Source organism: Dromaius novaehollandiae, chromosome 2 (assembly GCF_036370855.1).
Source record: "Dromaius novaehollandiae isolate bDroNov1 chromosome 2, bDroNov1.hap1, whole genome shotgun sequence".
Lineage (NCBI taxonomy): Eukaryota > Metazoa > Chordata > Aves > Casuariiformes > Dromaiidae > Dromaius > Dromaius novaehollandiae.
Window position 1 is genome coordinate 166497466 of NC_088099.1, and position 22522 is coordinate 166519987.

The 22522-nt window shown below is 41.6% G+C and overlaps 1 protein-coding gene across 11 annotated transcripts in view; it reads right to left on the reverse strand.

Annotated features, from left to right (window-relative positions):
• Positions 1 to 22522, reverse strand: part of TSNARE1 (t-SNARE domain containing 1) — a 474003-nt gene that overhangs the window by 101257 nt on the left and 350224 nt on the right. The window contains exon 11 of one of the 11 annotated variants that reach the window (XM_064507936.1): positions 11053 to 11120. The exons of the other annotated variants lie outside the window; for them this stretch is intronic. Within the exon in view, the coding sequence (XP_064364006.1) occupies positions 11053 to 11120 (68 nt within the window). The remainder of the gene's footprint in view (positions 1 to 11052; positions 11121 to 22522) is intronic. 11 annotated transcript variants of the gene reach the window in all.

The window sequence follows — 22522 nt, forward strand, 5'->3', positions numbered from 1 at the left end:
GAGTCACAGTCTCCAGTTGTACTCTTATCTAAAGTACCTGAGGCAGGTGCAACCAGAAATACCTGGGTAGCCCACAGCTAAAAATAACCTCTATCCCCAGAAGCAGACCCATAACATTTGTGTTGTCCTGTGATTTCCCTTGAAGAGGGTGTTCGTTGAAGAATATTTTACTCCCCTGTGGGTCTGAAATTGCAGACCCTTTAAATGACAATGCAAGAGTGAAAAAGTAGTATCTGGGGTAGAAATATGAAGGCTTGAGTTATGATCCTAATTCTGGCAAAGCTCCTAGTAAAATCTTCAGATTTGCCTCTAAGATCTGGTGCACCTTGTTGCACTGGCTTCACAAGCAATTCTTAAAGCTGTGGATCTAACCAGGCCTCTCTGTCCCTAAATTTATAGGCTGATGGATTTAAATTTGATCCCACGTATCATTAGCTTCAAGCTAATGTACGTAATTGAAGGTCTTCGAAAACTTATTTACACTGCATTATTTGTAATCACTGCTAAATCCCTAGGAAAGGGACATCTGTTCCATATGCCCGGTAGGAATCAAAAAGTAACATACTTAAGTAGGTAAATCACAGGTTATAAATAGATCTCAAGACAAACTGGCTAATGTAGGATAGGGTGGAGAGAAAGAGTAGGCTGGTGAGATACAATGAAAGCTTAACCAAGAACATTTATAAATCATCCCTGATGGCACAAATGAAGCACTGGTCTTGCAGGACACCTGGGCTGAGATTGGTGCTGTATCTGGACAGGAGGGGAGGGGTGGAAGACGGCTATCCAGATACTCCATACAGTGAAGGCGTATGGCATTTGAGAGGGACAGAGAAGAGCATATAAAGCCATACCAGCATGTCCCAACCAGCCAGTCCTCTTCCACAAGTCCAGTTCCTACCCCTCCCCAAAGGGAAAAGTCTTGTGGCACCACCTGACATGTAAGGACAGGACATGTCCTACAGCCCAGGCTGCTGTGAAGAACTGAGACTGCTGCACAGTTCATGCCCCACCTTTAAGCAGTGGAAGCTCTTCTTGCTGCCAGCTCTAGCATTTTTATGTTAGTACTGGTCCAAGAGACCTTGAGTTTAGCCGTATGACCCCTATGACTCCAAGACATGATCCCATGCCCTCCTCTGTCAGAAATATCCCCTTCTCCACCAATAAATGGAGGTTTCATCTGTAGAGCTTTGTCAAACAGCTTGCCGAAACACCCCAGCTCAAGATTTAGTGCCTAGTGTAGCAACTGGTTTCTGTTCCTTTTTTATTATGTTGCTTTGATTGCATTTTTAATTTTCTTTAATACGTACTTCCAGGCCCTTCAATCTCTAAATTGTCTACACGGGTGTCTGCCACCCAGAATGATGCAAGCAGACAACCAGTATGTCAAAGTCATTCCAGGTTGTTTACCATCCAGAGGGAACCATGCTTCAGGATGGAAAAAACAGCCTTTAGTGTCTTGCTCTGTGGCAATCAATCCTTTTACACACCGAAATACATATATATATATATGAAGGTTTAATATTCTCCATCTGTTAAAACTCCAGAGCTGCAGCAGAAGGCTCCTATACTTCATACTGAAGCACAGTAACAAACCATCTTTCTGTAAGCTGTAAAAAGAAAAAAAAAATAGGCCAAAATGAAAAAAAAAAAAACCCAAAAAAATCACATCACCCAAAGGGGATCCTGTGACTAATTGTGTGCTATACTCATGAAAGCCAAAGGCAAAGGGCTATTAGTGTACACTTGAGATCACTTAGAGAAGCCCATGGGGAAATGCTATAGTATTACTGCGAAAGTAACACACAAAGAAACTATGTCTCTGAATACCCCGAAGGGATGAAAAAAATGTTTAATAAATGAGTTCGCTCCAGAGGTCAAATATTAACGATTTGTGTGTGTGTTTTCTGTAGAAATTTCATTTTCTCTGTTCCAGCGTAGACAGGGAAAAAATATCATGAGGCGAAACTTTGATTAAAATAAACGAATCGACAGAGTGCTGTGTGCCTGGGTAAAGCTAAGACATGAGATTATACAGTGCGACAGCTGCAATATTAATAAGGTGAATAGGAGGAAGAAACTGATAGAAACCTCACAAGCTGATCTTATTTGACTTGATCATTTCTGCATTATCTGTAGCAAAGAAGCCAGGAGAACCGGGCAAAGGATGGTCTCTTTTGTTCTAGATATTCTTGTTTTCTGTTTCTCTGGCATGATTCAGCAGAGTCAGAAAAAAAAAATACAAAGAAGAGTCTAGGAAGAAGAGCTAATCCTGGAAAGAGAAAAATGTGAGAATAGACAGAGAAAACGAGGTCGGGGAGGAAAAGAGGAAACCCAGAGAAATTCAGGATGGCAGGGACATGGCTGAGGAGAGAGGGACATGGTATCTGGGCAGACTGACTTTGCAGAGCTCACCTTGAGGACTCCTTTCTCCTCATGGTTATGTTCACGCTGAGTTATGGCTGCAAGATCTGCGGCCACAAAGGGCTGATTGGAGAGGTCCCCTGTACTCCTGGCGCTGTTTGGCCGTTTGCAGTAATGAGCTACATTAGCGCTATATGCTCTGCTGGAAATACTTCCAAAGGTTTTAATCAGAGCCGCGCAAATGACTATTTACTTAGGTAGCACTTCATTAGCTGCTCCTGCACTGCTGTGTAATACGGTACAAATTACTAGCTGGTGTCACCAGCGTCACACCCGACCTGACGGGCTCGTTTGCTGTACCAGGTGGTTGGCCACAGGCTAGAGGGAATTCTGTTTCAAGATACCAAGCCTGGTACAAAACCATCCTAAAAGTGTGCAACATTTCAATTTCCAGGTACAAAATTGCTGGCCTGTATAGAAGAGAGCGGCATGTGCTGGAGAGCAAACAAAGCATGGTACAGCACTGAATTTTTAACGATGCCCGATGAATCAGCAGAGTGCACACAACACACAACCGTCCTTCGTGTTCCCTCTCTTCTTGTTGCTTTTGTTTCCTTTTCCTTCCTCCATGGAGATGCCTCTTAGCAGCCAAAGACCTCAGGTGCCAGGAGCAAGGAGGAATAGGCTGGGCAAGAGGCTGCAGCTGTGCTGAGTCTGAGAGCTAGGACTTGGGGCCACCTCAGGGAGGGACCCAGGACCCAGATCGGCTTGACAGCGGGGGCAGAGGCAGGTGACAATGTCCCAGTATTTCTCTACCCTCCGGTGGGTTGCTCTAGTCTTGGCCACCTGGGAACGTGTCAATCTCAGCAGCTGCCGCCACACTCACCCCACAATAAAGCTGCAATCTGCGAGGAGCTCTTTTATACCAGTGGGTTGCAACTCAACATCAAGCCATATACATGTTGCTTCTCTGCCAAAATGCAGCCATTTCTTGGGGAAAGGGGTTGTATGCAAAATGAACCATTGCGCAGCCCCACCGTGAGAAGCATGGCACATTTCTCATCATTTGAATTGCAGGATAAAGGGTGTGAAGGGTCTGTTGTCTTTACATGAAGGTTTGGGCCAGAACAGCAGAACAGAAGCCCCTACTCCTTCAAATTACATTGCATTTGTGTGTCCATTAACCTTTATGTTAGGGTAGGATCAGAGCAGACTGATAAATCCTGATGTGGATTAATTTTTTTTTTCTTCCTGCAGCACCAGCAAATCACCCCAGTTTTAAACTCAGGCATAGGACTCAAACCTTTCCTGAGGCTCTTCCATTCAAACAGCAATTTGGTTTACACTCATTAGCTAGATGTGAGGAGACCACAGGACAGCCACAGTCTGCTGCACGACTCTTCAGGCTGCTTTACTTAGCTATCGCAACGTGTCGTTGTCTCAAAACATAAAGCAATATTATTTTCCAAAATAAAGGTAGATATGGCAGTAGTAAGAGATGCAAACATGGCTAAGCAAAACCCTATCAGGGCAGGCTGTCAGGGATAATTTCCAAGTTCTGGATATAAAATTCCAGAAAATCGTATATGGGCACCACACCGTGCCATACAAGTATGTCACAAACCTAGATTTTCCTCCCAAACAATAAATCATTCCTACATTTGGTAACTTCTTCTCCCCCCTCTTGTTCTCATCTCAAGACAATGTTTCCCAAGGTTCCTCATTCAGTCAAAGCACTGCTACATGCACGTTTTTTATGCGAATTATTTTGTTTATTTTTTATGATGTATGCAAATTAAGTCTTTGCTCCGAACATTTTTTATGATGCTATAAATGTAAGAATAGATCTTGAATTAGTCCTTTTCATTGTCAGAGTGGCACTAAAACCAGCTGAGGGATGTAGAGGCTCAAATGTGTAAGCAGTTGGGAATAAAACAGCTTTTATATCTTGCAAAAATTAGGGGTCTGGGTTGAGGTATTTGACTATTAAAACAAGATCTCTATGAAGTTAAAAGAAATTACATATTTTTCACAGGTAAATGAAGATTAAGATAAGAAATAAATGAGTGAAGTATCCTGTGGTTTAACAACTTTTCTTTCTAGGATTCTATTTCCTATATTAACCAGGCACTTCCAAAGGCATCTAAAGACAGTAATTACCTCTTTCAGCAGGAAATGGATGAATTGGATGATGTTGTATCATTTTTATTCTGCCTTATACACTCCATTTGCTATATTTTCGCATGCTTAACTTCCACCTGATAGCCCACACTTGGCAAATAGATCATCAGATACCCTACACTTCCACACCATGGACACAAAATGAGGGGCAGAAGTAGAGACGAATCAGAAACGGGGAAGGTACGGGAGTAAGAGGAGCAGGTGATGGGGGATCGGAGAGCTGCTGGGGAAGGGGGACATCTGGGGTAAATGACTGCTTGTCCATGCCTCCAGTTGTGTGCAACTCAAGCTGCTGAAAAAATGTATTTTTGCCAGTTAAACTGACAATTCATTTCACAAAAGGATGGCAATTAAATCCCGGCCTTCTCCTGCAAAGAGGGATAGCAATTCCTGCAGTTGGGATAATGAAACGCAAAGAAGAGGCACTCAGGAGAAAAACCTGCAGTTGGGATAATGAAATGCAAAGAAGAGGCACTCAGGAGAAAATTCCTAAGTCAGAGCATCAAATGAAAATGCTGCATATTCTTCTCAGATGATCGACTTGACAAGGGCTTCTTTGGTAAATGGAGTAAAACGGTGTAGAAGGTGCCAGTGGCCGCACAGGGGCAATTTCCATGATTACAAAAGAAAGGAGGGCTCATAACCATCTGTCAGGATGCTTAGCCCTATCAGCTCTTCTTACTAGTAAGGGGGTCACTGGGATGGCTGCAGGAAAACCACCTGGCATTTTGGGCATTTTTCTTCTCACCCCCAGATGAGACTGTTCAAGGTGAGTCACTTGTGTAAGAGGGAAGAAGTTAATTTTAAAACAGGAGATAGGCTGCTTCTGAAAAGATAGCTCGACAGGCAGATAAATACACATATGCACACACAGTTCTAGCTATAGATACGATCTCCAACCAATTTCAAAGAAAATCACTGAATTCTTTTTTTTTCTATTTTATTTTCTCCAGGTTTTTTTTTTTTTTCTTATTTTGGGTACTTCCAAAGTTGTGTGAGGGATGCCCAACCAGTAGTAAAATTAATGAGAATTTATAGCCTCACACACAGTATGTTGTAGATTCCCTGAGCAGGTAGCTTCTGACCTTCAGAAAGCTCAGAGAGTATAAAACCATTTTAGTGTTAGTTTCTAGGCTTTCATTTTGTGCCTCAGGGAGCTTTGAGGTCCTTCTACTCTGAAACTAGTCCCTGCTTTGAGTATACTAAGTCTAGCTGGATTGATTTCTTTATTCTTAAGGTTTAAACTATTTTTATGTACATTTCCCACTTATTCATTAAGGTTTTCAGTTTACTTGACTCTTGACTTCCTCCTATTGGGAATGGCAGGGTCATTGCTCAGACCAGAAGGACCATTTTTGGCCTCCTACCTCATGTCCTGTAGATATACAAAGCAGACAGGGCTCAAGCCAAGTGTGGCTGAATTATGACATGTGTCCCTAAAAGTCAGTCCGAAGGATCAAAATTCCACTGTGCTCACCATTTCTTTACTTCACCCAATGTTATTAATAAAGTAATTCTCTACACCATTTTCAGAGATCTTCTCAAAACATTAGTGATTTTTTCTGGTCTGCCTATCTCTAAATTTATAGACAGAGATAACTATTTTCTCTTCTTCTACCCATTTAAAGTGTAACCTGGAAATGTAAAGGTTATCTAATTCAATACTTCCCCTCTACCAGTGACCCCATAAAAGCAGTGTTGATGGATATTCTCATGATATTGGTACACATAAATACACTAATATGGGAAAACAAGAAACCTACCACTCTAACTAACCTTCTCAAGAGCCTGCAGGAGGCACAAGGTCTCCTATATTTTTGTATCATTGATGATTTTCATCAATATGATATAAAAAATCAGCCTAATATATGTAGCAAAGAATACAAGGGAGAGAGGGAATCATTTTATGTTAACTTTGTCCTCAAATTGTTTGAAATAGCCAGGAAAGCTCAGTGAAGACAGAACTGATTTGGCTGTGCTTTGAATTCCATTGCACATACCAACAGGATGAAACCGATGCTAGATGTACAAAGCTGCTTGCTGTGGGGACAGGGAAGGAGACATCTGCTTGGGCAGAGGAGGTTTTGAAGCAGCCTAGGCTTTCCTACACCTATGGGGCTCTACCACAGGGTGTTGTAAACACGCACTGGCATGGCTGGACATGCCCATCTTGAGGTGCTCCTAGGAATGGGATCATTCAGACTGCCCCACAGCAATATAGGTCTGCACTAGAAGGGCGTCAGAGCATATGCTCAAGAATTGGCTTGTGAGTATGCATTAAATTAAATTGTCAGCACATTTTTTAGCAGTGTGAATGTAGCCATAATGTAGTCCTGCGGTAGAGGAGATTATTAAACCCCCCAGTGTTCTCCTCTCAACTCTAGCTTTCTTGCCACTGAGCCCAGCTTTGGGGAAAAGGGGATGAAAGGGGTGTAAGTCTAGCGTTGCTCTATGCTGGCATCCGAAGGTGTGATCCCACCATGAAAAGGCTGCACTGGCACCAAAAAGCAGGATTAGCCCTGTAAGAAAACACCATGTTAGACTGTCAGCACACCCTTCACACTGGGTTGAGTTGTGGCACCTCGTGCTCTCCCAGGCGATGCCTGGGTAGCATTTATGGGGCTGCACAGGCCACGTCCTGCATTCAGTGGGCAACATGGACAGTGCCACGCTGCTCTAGGAGAGACCCAAGTTCACCTTCATGGTTGCAGGCCATGCCACTTTTTTATAACAGGAGAATAAAAATGCTGCTAGTGTCGCGGTACAGAGGTTGTTAGAGAAACTGAGTCAGGAGAGTTTTCCTATTTTCAGCAAACACAGAATTACACCTCACACTCTTATGACTCATGGTCAGGAAGTGTTTTCTTGGTGGAGAACAAAAGCATAGTGAGGTGAAGCAATATTTTCACTATCTTTCAATGCCAGGGCAAGGACCTAAGCTGAGTTGTCTCAGACTCAGATTAGTGCAGCAGCAATGAAAAATCCTTCTTCCCTAGGCCTCCAATTTTCCTACTGTGGGGGAAAAAAAATAAAATCAACCTTAAGAAATTTCTTACAATTAGACACTTATTCTCCCAGTGTTACCACGGAAAACAAGAATGAAGGGTTTGTCTGATGAACTCCCTTTCCGAGCTTGTAGTAGAGCTGCTTGCAGTAGCCTCTTTGATATACTTGAATTCTTCAGTCCAGAGTACAAATGTGGACATCTCCATGAAAATACTTTCCAGATCCGCAACGCGCATTGAAAAAGCAAAAGAAAATCATATTGTGTATAAAGCATGGAACTGAGAATAATACTGGAAGTAGCACAATGACATTATATTATTTAACAAGATGCCCTCACCTTGAATATTGTGTTCAAGTATGGCTGTATTGCCTCAAAAAATGAAATGAAATGAAATCCAATGAAATGAAATAAAATAGGTGGAAGGAGAGGAGGAGACAGAAACAAGCAAAGAAAATGAACAGAAGCCTGAGACGACTTGCCAACAAAGCAAGACAAGAGAACAGGCAATTTCATTTAGAGAAAGAGCACAACAGAACTATGATTGGCATAGGGAAAGTGGGAAAAGAGCGGGAAGGGAAATTCAGGGGGAGGGGAAGCTGCTGGGAGAGCTAAGACAGCACAGAATAGTCCTATGAGAGGAGGAGAAAGGGCAGAAAAGGAGACAAGCATTTTGTGCCATGGACTATTGAGCAGATATTGTAACCTGCAGGTAATGGTATCATTTTGTGTGTCTTGCTTCTCTGCATCTTAAATAAATAAGTGAGACAGATCAAAATTCTTTTACAAGTTTGAATTCTTCTTGTAAGAAAAGCCAAATTAATGAAATTAAAGTTAAGGAAGAGTAGCATCTATAAAATGCACATGGTTACATTCTTCATGTGTGCCAATGACTGAAATAAGACTTTATTAAAAATAATAATACAGTGTTGTGGGACACTTAACCTGAAGACATCCGGTCAAAAGATCTCCCATATTTCCCACTAAGCTTTCATAAATGTCAGACAAGAGGTCTCTTCCTAGACCATCCAACTAATTTTTATCTTTTGCTGATGCAGCTTGTGATAATTTTTCAAAAGTTTAAGGAAAGATCTTACATGGTGCAGGTCATACCACCACTGAGCTCCCCCAGCACCCCAAAGTCTTGTCTTCAGCCAAAATATACAGGCAAGCTGCAGGGTACAGAAAACTGGGAGAAGCTAATGCATCAACTTACTTATCCTAAAAGAGGGGTTTTGGGTGGGATTAAGTGATTCCCTGGCTTTGCAGAAGAACATCTGAACAGCAGTGAATCTCTCACCCACAAAGTACACAGAATAATAAAGCCCAGAGGCTGGTAGCATAGGTGTGATGTGGAAAATCATAACCAAACCTTTACTGTTGACTCCTTTTTAATCCGGTGTTTGCATGTTCCCACTGCTTTTGTCATTGCTGCTAATCAAAATGCCCTGACTGTATAGGCCCTCCCGAGGACTTTGTTCATGCTTCAGCCAAAGGACTTGGGTTTGTTTCTGCTACATTACCTCTGCAGTTCACCTGCACAACAATTCTCCATTGATTTAAAAATTTGAACCTGTGCTAAGCTCATAATCAAAACACGCTTTTTCAGCCCTGAAAGTAATCATATATGCACAAGTAAGAGTCCTTCAGACATCTGAAGATGTGCTTTGATTCTCCAGCTGCACATTTGATGTTGTGAGATTGCCATTAGTATGTCTGGCATTTTCTTACAGGGCTAATCCTGCTTTTTGGTGCCAGTGCAGCCTTTTCATGGTGAGATCATCCCTTGGGATGCCGGCTAGAGCAACACTAGACTTTCACCTTCACTTCATCCCCCTTTCCTCCGAGGTGGGCTCAGTGGCAAGAAAGCTAGAGTTGGGAAGAGGACACTGGGGGTTTAATAGTCTGCTCTCTCACCGTATTATGGCTATATTCACACTGCTAAAAATAATCTACGTCATGATTTGGACTAAATGGTACAGAATGGCTGTATCCACCCTGTCCGGGACTGACCTCTTCTGAAACAGATCAGCAGCGTCCATGGGTCATAGCAAGTCACTCTGGACTTACCAAGGTGCCTCTGTAGCACTAGAATATATTTATCAAATTTTGTGTTTTGTCTTTTGGGTTTTTTTGTTCCTTTTTTCTTCCCCACTTCAAAGCAGCCAGAAAAATGGGAGAACCTTGTGGCTGACCACCTGAGTGGGTTTTTATGGCATGACGCTATGGGGATGGGTTACATGCCTTGACATCAGAGGCTGACCATGCAAGTTTGGTGTATTGTTGGAGGACTCAGGGTGGTGGAAGGAGCTAAATCTGGTGTGTTTCCATCAGACAGAGGGGAGACCCAGACGTGAACTATCCCCCAAAACATCCAGACTGCATTTTGGAGTGGACCAGTTGGATGTCTCAAAAAAAGGGCATGGCAGAAAATTAATATTTATGAAGTGTGGATGATCAGGGGACCAAGAGGTGGGAATTACTTGACAGTGTTAATGTATCTTATGTGGCTTCTTTTGCTCATTCATCTGTCCTTTATCTGATACAGCTATTTACGATGCAAGCTTCCTGTAGCAGGAACAAATTATCCCTATGGATTTGGGTAATGCCTAGCATGAGAGGTCTGTGATCTCAGCTAAAAGTTACTGACATATCAATATAAATACTATATCTTACATATGGAAGAATCCCACGGAACATTATAATTTTTAAGGGATTTACATAAACTGGGATTGTTCTGTCTGCTCCTTAAATGCTGCAGTTTCTGGGGGAGAAGGTACTGGCCTATAAAGAGTATACAGGCACTGCATGAGGGAATTGGGATTGAGTAGTGATCTCTCTCTCTCTCTTTCTCTCTCTCTCAGAAACTTGTTCCTCAACTGCCTGCACTTAAAGGAATTTAAAATGCAGACCATAAAATAGATGCTAAGTAAAAAAACCCAGCAGTCTGCAGAATAGGTTGCACACACTACACAAAAAGCTATTGAGGGAGAAATATTGTCATAAATTGTGTTAAGTACAGTGTGTTGAGTCAGAAACACAGCTCTGATGAAAATTACAATAGCGATTTGAAGACAAGCCATTTTGTGTCTTGTACAATGCCAAGCAATAACTGCTCCCGCTCATACAAGGCCTGCTTGATGGGGAACCATAAGTATATGGGCTTGGCAACAGCAATTACAGGTATTTTATTCTCCTACTAACATTTCCCAAAAGATGCACCCCTGCTGGAACGTATTTGGCCCAATTTGGTCAAACTGGTTGTTAAAGTCATACCCGGTGATTACGAAGAGTCTTTGGGTGATTCTCTGTCCTCTTTTTTCCCAGCTTGCTTAGGCTTGGACCCAGAACGCCTTGCTCATGGCCCAATCTCTCTGGCTGGAGGTGGGCTCCAGCCCACCTGCACAGCTGCGTGTTTTTAGGTTTCCAGCATGCACAGCAGCAGGCAGGAGTGCCAGTATCCATCCCTCCCTGCGAATACAGCGGGTCATATAAATGCTTACCAGTCCTTCAGCTTTGGACCTTTCTGGGCTGGACTTTTCACCATGGTATAAAAGCAGGACTTCCATAGCTTGCAAGAAAAGCAGGGTTTTGCACATACAAGAAAAAAAAGAAATGAATAAAACAGACGGCATAAACTGGCCTGAAAATCTACCAGCTCAGCCTCAAACTGGATTTACTTCCCTTGTGCTGTATTGATGATAAGAGGAAAATATTTAGAGCAATTTTCAGTTAAAAGGTAGGGAGCTTAGCAAGCTCAGAGCTTCTTGAATATACGGCGAATTGATTTTGCCCAAAAATAGCTGATGGGGAATTTCTCTGCCATTCATACAGTTCTTGCACCAAATGACTGCTTCTAGCCTGACGTAGAAAATATGTTAAGAAAAGGACAAGTAGCTGTGTGAAAAAACGTGGCTCTGCTGTGCTGTTTTAGCAGTGACAGCATGTCTCTGGAAGAGCAGCAACCATCGCTAATAGGGTTCATCCCCATGCTATCCGTGCTGCAGGCTCACCCCCAGACCAGAAGCAACTAGTCCCTTCCCAGGGAGACACTGGTGAGCTTCAAGGTGATCGTTTGCTCTTAGGTCTGCTCTGAACAGAAAGTTAGCACATGGATCCACCTGGGAGTGCTTCCTGAGGCAGGTCAGAAAGATATATTACTTTAAAAGTAAAGTGTGACACAGAAAAGTTTTTTGTAGGTTCTGATATCAAATGAAGGTCGTGTTGACTCAGGAGGTCCTAACAGACTCCTGGACATCACCTTTATTCCCTCAAAGCTGAGGGAAGCATGAATCCAGCATACTGAAGACCAAAAGCATAAAATAAACTTAAAACAAATTAAAATGAATGTTTGTCTGTGATTCTGATTCAAGCATAAACTGCAGATTCCCTTTAGTGACCAGTACTCTTGGCATCAAATCAGGGCCTGATTTTTCCTCACAGAGACCAAATGGGGGGTTCTAATAAGTTTTCCAGCACGTCAGTGGGAGGAAAATTTCATCCTGCAGCCCAAACACATTTCACATTGAACTATAATCCCCTTCCAAACTTTTTGCTTTTCCTTAATCAGTCAGATCAATCCAGAGAATTCAGAAGTTGGTAAAAAAAATGTGCAAGCAGGTTTCTGATTCATCATGCGTAAGGCGTGTGTTTGCCCCCCAGAACAGCAGACAGAGAGGATGTAATTGGCAGATCTTTTTCCCTTTCATGCACTCTAACTTTGCCAAGAGCAAGCTGACAGGGAAGGTGAGAGCACAGAGAGAACTTCTCAAATTTCAGAGAAAATGATGGCCTGCAGCTTAGCATTAGCTTACAGATACTACGGAAGTGCAACGTTAGTCATAGTAGAAAGGCCAGACTGGTCTGGAATATCACCTGCCTCAGGGTTGCTGTAATGAATGAAATGAGAATACCATCTTGTCTTTGAACCGCAGGTGAACACATCTTGAGACGCACGGCAGAATGAGCAATGGGTCTCCTCTGGAAGTGATGAGTTCTGCTGCCGCTGAGCAATACTTTGCAAAGGAGACCACGTGAAATGAAGTTGTCACGCAGGACCAGTGTGCACTAGCCATGGCCCAGACAATTCGGGGAGTAGCTCTTTAGCTGTTGTAATTTAATTCCTTAACATAGAAGCCAAGGCAGGAGGACAGGCATAATGATGCTCTGGACTATCACGTTCCTTTCTGGCCTGTGCTATGTCCCAGCTTCTCCTATATAATCCATAAGCAAGGAGGAAGGAGCCAGATCCGGCTTGGCATCCTGCTGTGGTGTTTAATCTCATGAAACCAGCCATGTAGCTTGCTCATTTTTCCTCAGATTAATGATAATTTCCATGGAGGACCTGGTCCAGTTTGTGCTGGTATCAGGAGAAAAGATTCCAATTAACTCCTTTACAGTGGCCACACTATCTGCTTTTGAGGGCATAAAAAGGAGCAGCATCACTGTCACTAATCAATATTGTGAATCTTAAGCCCTAAACCTGTTCTATGGCCTGGAAGATTTTGATTATGGTCCTTGGTTCACCAAAACCAAGTTCAAATGCCATGAGAGATATTCTGAAGACAGCATGTTTCATGGCTTGTGAGTGTGTACAATCCATGGGTGGTTTAGACTACCAGAATGAAGGCTAAGAAAAGATATGACTGGCCTCTATAAATAAAGCAGGGGAGTAAACAGCAGGGAGGGAGACAAGCTAGTTAAATTAACTGAAAAAGTTGTCACGAAGACAAATGCTTGTAAACTGGCCACAGAGACACGAAGACTGGAAATGAGAAGACTGCAAACATAAGGGTTATGAAGCTCTGCAACAGCCTTCCAGTAGGACGTGGTGTGGGAAGGACCAAACTGATGGGTGTGAAGACAGAAAGTGATGCATTTATGTTCCTAAATAATGAACAAATAATGCTGTCTGTATGGACTAAATGTCAACCAGCTCTCCTAGCACTGCTGGCACACTAGAAGACTTTGGGCACACCAGTGCAGATTTCGTTTTTTAAACTGGCTTATTTTCAACAGTTTTTCTCCTCCAGAGAGCAAATAAAGAAATATGCCCATAAATAATAAATCTGAGGTGGAGAAAAACAAAATGAAAATGAAAGCCTCTAGAAAAATTACAGATTGAACCATCTTCTAACCTCAGAAGAATGAGGAACTCACCTGGCAAAGAAAGCCCACATAGTAATAGGACTGCACACGCCTGAAGCCCTTACTATGAATATTTCATCTGTCTTTACAACTAAAAACTATGTAGGTTTTACAATTATATTCTGTATGCAGACCTAACGCACTGACTTGTGACGGACAAATGAGAAATATTTGGTTCAGTAGGTAAAACACTAAAAAATCTAGATTTATTTTCCTGTCTTTCCTCAAAAGAAAGCTCTCAAAACTTATTCAGGTAAGTTCCACAAAAAGAGACTTTCTTAGAAGATGACTGACCCATTTATATTTATTTTTAATAGATCTGGAAGACCTGGGAAATTCCAGAGGCTAGAAAAGTAAATCAAATAACACAACCATGGTTAACTCTGTAAATGGTGTAATGAGATGAACACTGGAATACTGCTGTCCTTTAGGGAAAAAAAAAAAAAGAAAAATTAAAACTAGATAGTGTGCAGAAAAGATATACAAATACTATTTTAAAGCCGAAGAAATTTTTTAAGGTGATAGACTCAAAGAGCTACACTGATTGCTTAGGGCATCCTTCTGTTTTGAAAAAAAAAAAAAAAAACAAAAAAAACAGCACAGCTTAAGGTATGTGGCTGAGAGTATGACAAGATATTGTACCATGCTAGGGGTTCATATTTTTGGATTTGTATTCAGGCCACACTTTCTCATATCTGTTTACTTATTATACTTATTCTGGTAAGTATTGCGATGTACTGCTTTACTCCAAATAACATTCACCTGCTCCTGCTTTCAGCAGCATCTTCATGCTGGGTATATTTTGAATAGTTTTTCTGTCCTTTGTAAAGACATTAATGCTGGCAATTTACTACCATATTTACACTTCAGAGCATAAATAAGATCATTATTTAGTTGTTAGAAATATAAAGAAGCGTGATAAAGTTGGTGGCCAAAACTAGCCTTTTGCTTGCTCTAGTAAGGGGAACAGAAAACACTGTCTTTCTGGCTCTTCCAGTGAGGGGCTATCACGTTTTCCTCCTAAGATTTTCTTCCCCTGGTAGCAAGCACAGAGCAAAGTTCCTGTTTTGAGGAGAACTTGGCCGTGTGTTGGACAGCTATAAAGCCAATGATGTCCAGAAATAGCCAAGAGGTGGGAAGAAAAAGGACATAAAGTGCCTACTCGGAGGTGGGGGAGTAGAAGTCAGGGCTTCCAGGTCCCATCGCTGGCTCCCTGATGACTTATCCTGTGACTGAGAAGGAGATCTCAGGCAAAACTGGCATCTACATGCAAAGAGCTCTTCTTTCAAAGTCAGTAAAAAAGGGGAAGGTGAACAGCCTTTCATCTACACCTTTTACATCTTTGTTTCAGGGCTAAAACTGCTGCTGATTTTATGGATGAAGCCCCTTTGCTCCACATCGTATACAAGGCAATAGTGAAAAGACAAAAAAAAAAAAAAGGCAAGTAGAGGCTCTAAGTGAAACTCCGTCACATTCACTGTCATTTCATAGGATGCTAACCAAAGAAGAGACTTCACAAAGCTATTAATTTGCTCAATTATGGCTGATAGATGTGAGCTCTTTCATTCTCGAGAATCCATCTCTTGTCTTAAAGCTTGTCAACGAGTCCCTGAGTGACACTACAACCTTCACTAGCGAGGGATCTCAGGGCTTCATTACGGAAGATTTTTATATTGTTCAGTGATTTGTGTATGTCGGTAGGTGTGATACTCTCACAAATCTACAGGCACAGACAGGAGAAAGAAAGACAACGAGACAGCTTGGTTACGTAGCATTTTCTGCAGTGAAGGAAACAAACGTTGTTCATTCTTAATAAAAACAGAGGTTTAATAACACAGTCTGTTTTCAGCAACTCGGACCAACCAGACGTAAAATGCCCATTAGCTGTTGTAGTACGTGACGAATTGCCTACCTACCACAATACTTTACTTTACACAGAGCCTTTCATACCAACTGTGCCCATGAAATGCTTCAGAGTTAAATAATGTGGTTATGGTTAAATAATGGCAGAGGAAAGGAGAAATTAACAGGCAGAAGCTAGGGAGAGATGAGCTGTTTTCAGCTGATGTTTGAAATGAGTCAGAACAAATGTGACACAGGGATAAAGTCAGAGCTGTAGGGAAAAAGACTCACCAACAGCAGAAATACTGCAGGAAATGACTGCTAATAATGAAAGACAGAGAGAGAAAATTGTGGCAGAGGCTGGTCTCCCTTTATGGTGGGTTTTATAACACAGAAGGGTAATTTTAAACTGGATGGTGTAGTGAATGAGGAAGTTAGCAAGAAATGTCTAAGGCTGAGGAGAGGGTGGGATTTGTCTGTTAAATATGTAGAAAGTAGCAGTAGCATCTGCGCTTATGCCTGATGAAACGGAAAAGTAAAAGCTGGAGATGGCAGTACTGAAGACCAGAGGAGAACTAATTCAGTTCAATTTATTATTATTACTCCTCTATTTTTGCATGTTCCACATTCATTCCTATGTATCTACTTCCTAACTCTGCTCTTCCTGCAGTACTGTTCCCTACTTGACTGAGCTGCCTAGACATGGATGTTAGCCAACATTTGGAGCTTTTGGGATGTGCCAGGTAAAGTCTTTTGGGCATCTAATTGTTCTGGGCAAACATTCTGGTTGTAAATTATTTGATAATTCAGGCAAACAGAAGTGTGAGAGTTAGCCCATAAGGAACTGGCCACTTCCTAAATTGTCACTGAAATCCAAAGTCAACCAGGTTCATAATCCTTAGGTGGGGCACACTACTGAGGCTGAAGATGAGTTGCATGTCAAAGGAGGTGGAGGATATTTGCTACGAGATCTCACATTGCTAGAGATCTCCGCCTGCAATCCTGCCAAGATCCCAGCAATTCCCCACCAGTCTCTACGACCAGAAATCAGTGAGGTGCTGGAGCACTGGAGAGCAAACAGCAAGGGCCAGGACCAGGAGCTGCCTACCACTGGGAAAAGTCTCCTAATCCAAACAGTAACAGTGAAATTGGAAGGAAAATATGATGGGCCATAAATCCATGTGGAAGGATAACGACTAGAATGTGTCTTGATAGTTCATGGGCATACTTGGCTTGTGTTTCTTTTTTTCTTTTTTCCTTTTTTTCTTTTATTCTATTAAGTGAAATTTTATAGGACGGAGAGAGACTGCACTGGAATCATTAAAACTGTTCCGATTTATCCAACCTAAGGTTCCAGCTGACTTTCTGTTATGACCTACTATCATCTTTCTACTTCACTACCCTTTATTACTTGAGTCATTCCCTACAGACACTAAGACAGAAACAATTCTCAAAGAAGGAGGTGAATGTGAAAGTGCAGCGGGCTGATGTATTCATTCACAGACGGGGTGGTATTCATCTCACTGCACTTTAAGTATCTCTGATATAGGTGTCCCATCTGAGCTTCTTTTCTAGTCTTCCATTGAAGACACTGGAGGTATAGTAAATATAGTCAGTGGAGTTCAGCGTATGAGTCATCTGACCAAATGCAGATGTCTATTTTAGGATGTGAAATCATGCCCTAAGCTCCACTGACTCTGCTGACTCACCCTCCATTGACTACAAACAGAGCCCGGGGCAGCTCGCCCGAATGCAAACACCCACATTGTAGGTACCTGCACTTAGTCAGATGAATCCCACCAGATGTGCTCCACACGAAGAGCTCAACCTGTTAGACGTTAGGTGGAAGGGATATGAGAGTGGGAGGAGGACAGGGAGGAAGATGGTCATTCTGCTGGGAGCAGGACGTGGGACGGGGGGAAGCTCTGCCTGTTGGTGGGTGGAGAGGAAGGGACAGGAAAGATTTAGCTGTTAAATATTTTCTCAACATGCTGATCATTATGAATCTGGTTTTCAGAAATGCTGAGCAGCCACAACGCCCACTGAAGACAATGGGAGCTCAGCATTTCCGAAAATCAGGCACTTGCTTCTTAGCATTGAATGTAATCTATAATATTTAAAGGAATAAAAGGGGCTGGGGAGCGGGAGTGCAAACAAGTGAATGAGCTTCCTCCCCAAATGCTTTGCATAGCCCTCTCTATCATTATTATTACTGCTTTCAAGGAGACACTATGTGCAGAGATACAAGGAAGAACTACAGCTGGAGCACTACACGGAAATGCAGATTGCAGGTTAGGTAAGCTCTGATTGCCGTATTCCCTGGGGCTGATCCAAAGCCTGGTACAGTCAGAAGACACCCACGGAACCGGTAGTTGGGAGGTATGCTTTATCCGGCTGCAAAGCCGGGGTGAGAGGTTCCCAACCGCCCATCTCTGCCAGCGTGCTGTAGTTCACAGTCTCCTCAGGCTGAAGCTGTATAACTTGGTTGAGCTGATGTAAAAACACATCACTGAGAGACTTGTCTCGCCCCTTAACCCCCATCCTGCCTCATCCACCCAATGAACTCTCACGTTCCAGTTCTAGTGCTAGATTGACTCTTCTTGGAGCTATCTGAATTCATTAACACTGAAGAAAATGCTATTTCCTTCTTGCTTTTTTTTTATTTTTTTTTTCCTCTCTGCTAGGTCAGTGAGCTGATTTGGCTCGCTACAGTGCTTGCCAAATACCAGACACAGCACAGAGCAAGCTGGAGTATGAGATCTAGAAAAAAAAGGGAATATCTCCTCTCCTTTTTAGAGATGGTAACACTGTCAGCTCGCCTTAAGGCACCTTATCACGTGTAACTTCACTCTGTTGTGCCCATGCACTTGCTCTAAAAGCATCTGTGAATAATTGGGGCAGTTTAGGGGGAATATTTTTTTTTCTGGATTTTTCGTTTGTTTAAAATCATCTGGATTATTTCACTGTCATGGCTTGCAGCGTGACCCAATGAGCAGTTGCAGCAGCACAGCAATAGCGATGGGGCCATCTTTGCCACTGCATTGCTTATTGCAACAGGTTTTGGAGCAAGCCCTAAGTAGGAATCACAGCAAAGCCCAGAATATCCCAAGGACAGAGAGAGAGGAAAGGCAGTGACTCTCGCATTCCAGCATTACCACCAGAAGGAAAATAATGGCACTATAAATCAGAAGTAAAAGGAAATCACTGAGGAAGGAGAACTAATAAATGAGGATGCAAAAAGGCTGAAGTATCTCAGGAACTTTTTGCTTGTCTTGGCAAGGAAGGTAACCTGTGACTAGATACTGGCTGAATTCATCTTAACAGAGGAGACTGGGTTAAGGCTGCATCACAGAAAGAATGGTTTCAAAATATTTTGTGATGGCAGAGATGTTCAAGTCAGTTGGGCCTTGAAGATTTGGCAGGAAACTGGCTGAAGCAAACTGAGTCATTAGTGATTATGTCAAAGAGCTTGTGGAGGATTGAGAAGTACCAGAAGGCTGAAGAGGGACAAATACAGGACCCATCCATGAAAAACAGAATTGGTGGCTGGGAAATTGCAGACTGGTCGGCCTAACTTCAATTTGTCGGTAGATGCTAGAAGAAATTATTAAGCAACCATTTGCAAATATTTAGAAGATAATGAATTGATTAAAGAGAAATAAATAAAATCTAAATTTGGCGTACCAAGAAGAAATCATTCAAAATAATCAAATTTAATTTCTAACTTAGTAAAAGACCAGGTGAGAAAGAATGTAAAAGAGGTTGTTATAAACTTGATGCTAGAAAAAAAAATAACACTATCCCAGAGCACACTTACAATAAGGTTAGGAAGGTCTAATTCTGATAAGATAGGACTGATCGGAAAATCACTCTTGAAAGGTAATTATCAGAAGCTTGCTAGTGCCAAACTAGAAGGAGATCTTAAATTAGATATCTCAAGCATCTGTCTTAGGCCCAGTTCTATCCAAAATGCAAGCACTGACTTGCTTTAATAAAAAGTGTACCTGTATGCTTGTGAACAACAGCAAGCTTGAATAAACGCTGAAGCACTTTGGCGAACAAAGGTGGAATCTAAAATGATTTGGAAAAAATGTGGAGAGGTCTGTGAAATTAGGAAGAAGAAATTTAATATAGAAATATGCATTATGCTACACCTCAGACAGATAAGTTAAATGCACAAATACAAAAATATTTGCTTGGTCAACACGACATTAGAGAAAGTGGACCTCAAACTCAATATAAATCAATGATGCAATGTTTTACAAGAAAAATAAATCTCATTTTGGAATGTCTTGATGGGAGTATTATGAATAAGACAGAGGAGACTTTTCAAATGAACACAGTGCCAGTAAGGTAAAGTACTACATGCAGTTTTGAACATTTCAATTTAAAAACTGTAGATACGAACTGATAATAATCCAGAGAGAACAACAAAAATGACAAGAGGCTTTGTCATTACAGGCTTGATCTACTAGTAAAGGTTGGAAAAATAAACTTCTTTCCCTGCCTTAACTACTGCAATTGCTTCTCCACCTCTCAGACAATTCCCTGCTTCTTTGTGATAAAGTGCTGCTCAGATCCCATGATTGCTGTCTTGACCATCCTGATTTCTTCTTTAAAGCCCTTCCTCAGAATACCTGGGCTAAATTCATTTTCCTTGATTTCTAAAAAGCTCTACATTCAATGCCTCTCCTTGCTTATCTGCAAGTGCCTCATCTAATTTTGGACCCCCTCTGCTTTGGTCCATAATGCTTTATAGGATCAGACTGCCAGCTGCTCACCTAATCCCCTCTAGGCACGTTTGCTGGAGTAAAGAATGAATCATATACCTTAACTTTAGGAATCAAACTCAAATGTCTTAGCCAGCCCCTCACTTTCTGAGACTCCCTCTCAGTTAAAGAAAGAGAAAAATCACTCCAGTGGATGATTTGCTACTACTGAGCCCTAATTTAGGCACCTCAACCAAATGTGTAAAGTCAAGTGTTGTAAATTCTCCCAAAGTGTCCTTCCCTAGGTCATCCAAAATGACCTTCCCTCTACTGTAAAAACATGAAAAAGGTTCATTTTTGCAAGGGCGTCTCCGAGAAATCTAGGACATGATGTCACACAAATCAGCATATTTGCCCCCTTCCCTGTAAAAGTAAAATGATTAATGTGCAATACCTCCCTGCCCTTACTTCCATGCATCAGCTCTTTCTTTTAAATACTGGGAGCTCCTCAAGATAGGGAGCTTTCTAAAACTGACACTTTGAAAGTATTACAGAAACATACAGTACGCAAAAAATCTTAGAGATTCCCTTTTCTATCTTATCTTCAGCATTCTTGCCCATGCTGCATATAAACTGCCTCCCATTTCCACCCTTCCTCTCTGACAAAGTCTATTTACCTTCACAAACCCAGAATTTAGGTGACTCAACATATATTCTGAACAATTTCAAAATAACCACTCTGAACTACTGGAAACTCAAAGTATTTAGCAAATTCTTCAAGATAATCCCTTGCTCACTGACAACGAGCTACTCTAGTTCAGAAACACCGACTCTCCCAGGGAGTCACACACTTGTATTTTCAAAAATATATTTCCAACCCCAAATTTCTGCTAAATATAGTGGAAAGCTATTGGCAGTATATAACCACCTGTTTCATCTGCGATGTTTTTGTCCTCAGCAAGCAATGTATGCTTCTGGACAGGGAGCAGCCAGGTTTCCACTCCTGGCTCTGCAAATTATTTACTGTGCAGTCACTTGGGTAACTCACTTATTGTCTCTGCTTATTTCCTCCTGTGTAAATCAGAGGGGCTACGAACTTCAAAACCTCAGAGGAGGTGGAAAGTTCTCTATGTTAATGGAATTATAATTTCCACACCGACACTACTGCCATCCAGTTTTTTATTTAAACCATTATTCTCTGGATCTGAATTAGAAGCCAGTCCAAAGGAATTTGGAAGTAATGACAATTCTTCCAGCACGTTTAAATCAGTGAATTCAGAACCAAAATGTAAAAAGAAAAACCTTTCTGATTCTGAAAACAAATTGTGGCAGTACCAGAAACTGAAAAGTTATTAAAAGAAACCTAAAAACAGTACCTAAGCAGGTAAGCTAGATTTTTCTGAACTGCATTCTTGAATGTAGGAACCTAAATTGTAAATAATTGTATTTTTACACCAAATTGCTATTTGAACCCCTTTGCTTTAAAAGGACTAATTTTCCCTGCCTATCTTTCCTGCAGGGTTTGATCAATAAAAATCCTCAGGTATTTTGAAAAGAGGAATAAAATGAAGAATGTGGTATAAATCAGAGGACAGGAACTGAAGAAGATTCATCAGGGGAGTTATAGGGCAAAAGGGAAAAAACTGTGACTCTCACTGGTAGGGACAATAAAGTTTTCCAGGTATGATAAAAGGAAAAGGCATCCTAAAGTAGAAGCAGTTATTGCATGGAAGAGGGAAGAATGTCAATAATAATGCTGGAAAAAAAGTGAAAGGGTTGAACGAAATTTTTGTTCACTATTTGGGACGAAGCCAGATGACGCAGTCAAATCATAAAGAGATGATCCAGGCAATTACAGGCCTGCCAGTCTAACACTGATCTTAGTCAAAATAATGGAGCAACTGATATAGGACTCTATTAATAAAGAATTAAAGAAAATTGATATAAATCAGCATCAATCATCACTGGCTTCTGGAAAACAGATCGTCTTGAACTAATGTGATGTCCCTCTCAATGAGGATACAGTGCTAGCTTGTGCGATGAAGATAATTGTGTAAAAAATGTCTGGGCTGGTGAAACACATCCCCCTGGTACATGTTAGATGAACCAAATGCTGGCCTGCACACTGGTCTCAAGCAGTTTGGCAGCTAGGGAATTTTCCACAAGATAGTGCTTCTTTGGTATTTCTACAAACATGCTGCCCCACTGCATATTTCTATTAATAACATGACATATCCTTCCTGCTAGAGTTTGCAGCTAAGGGACTGCTCATGGG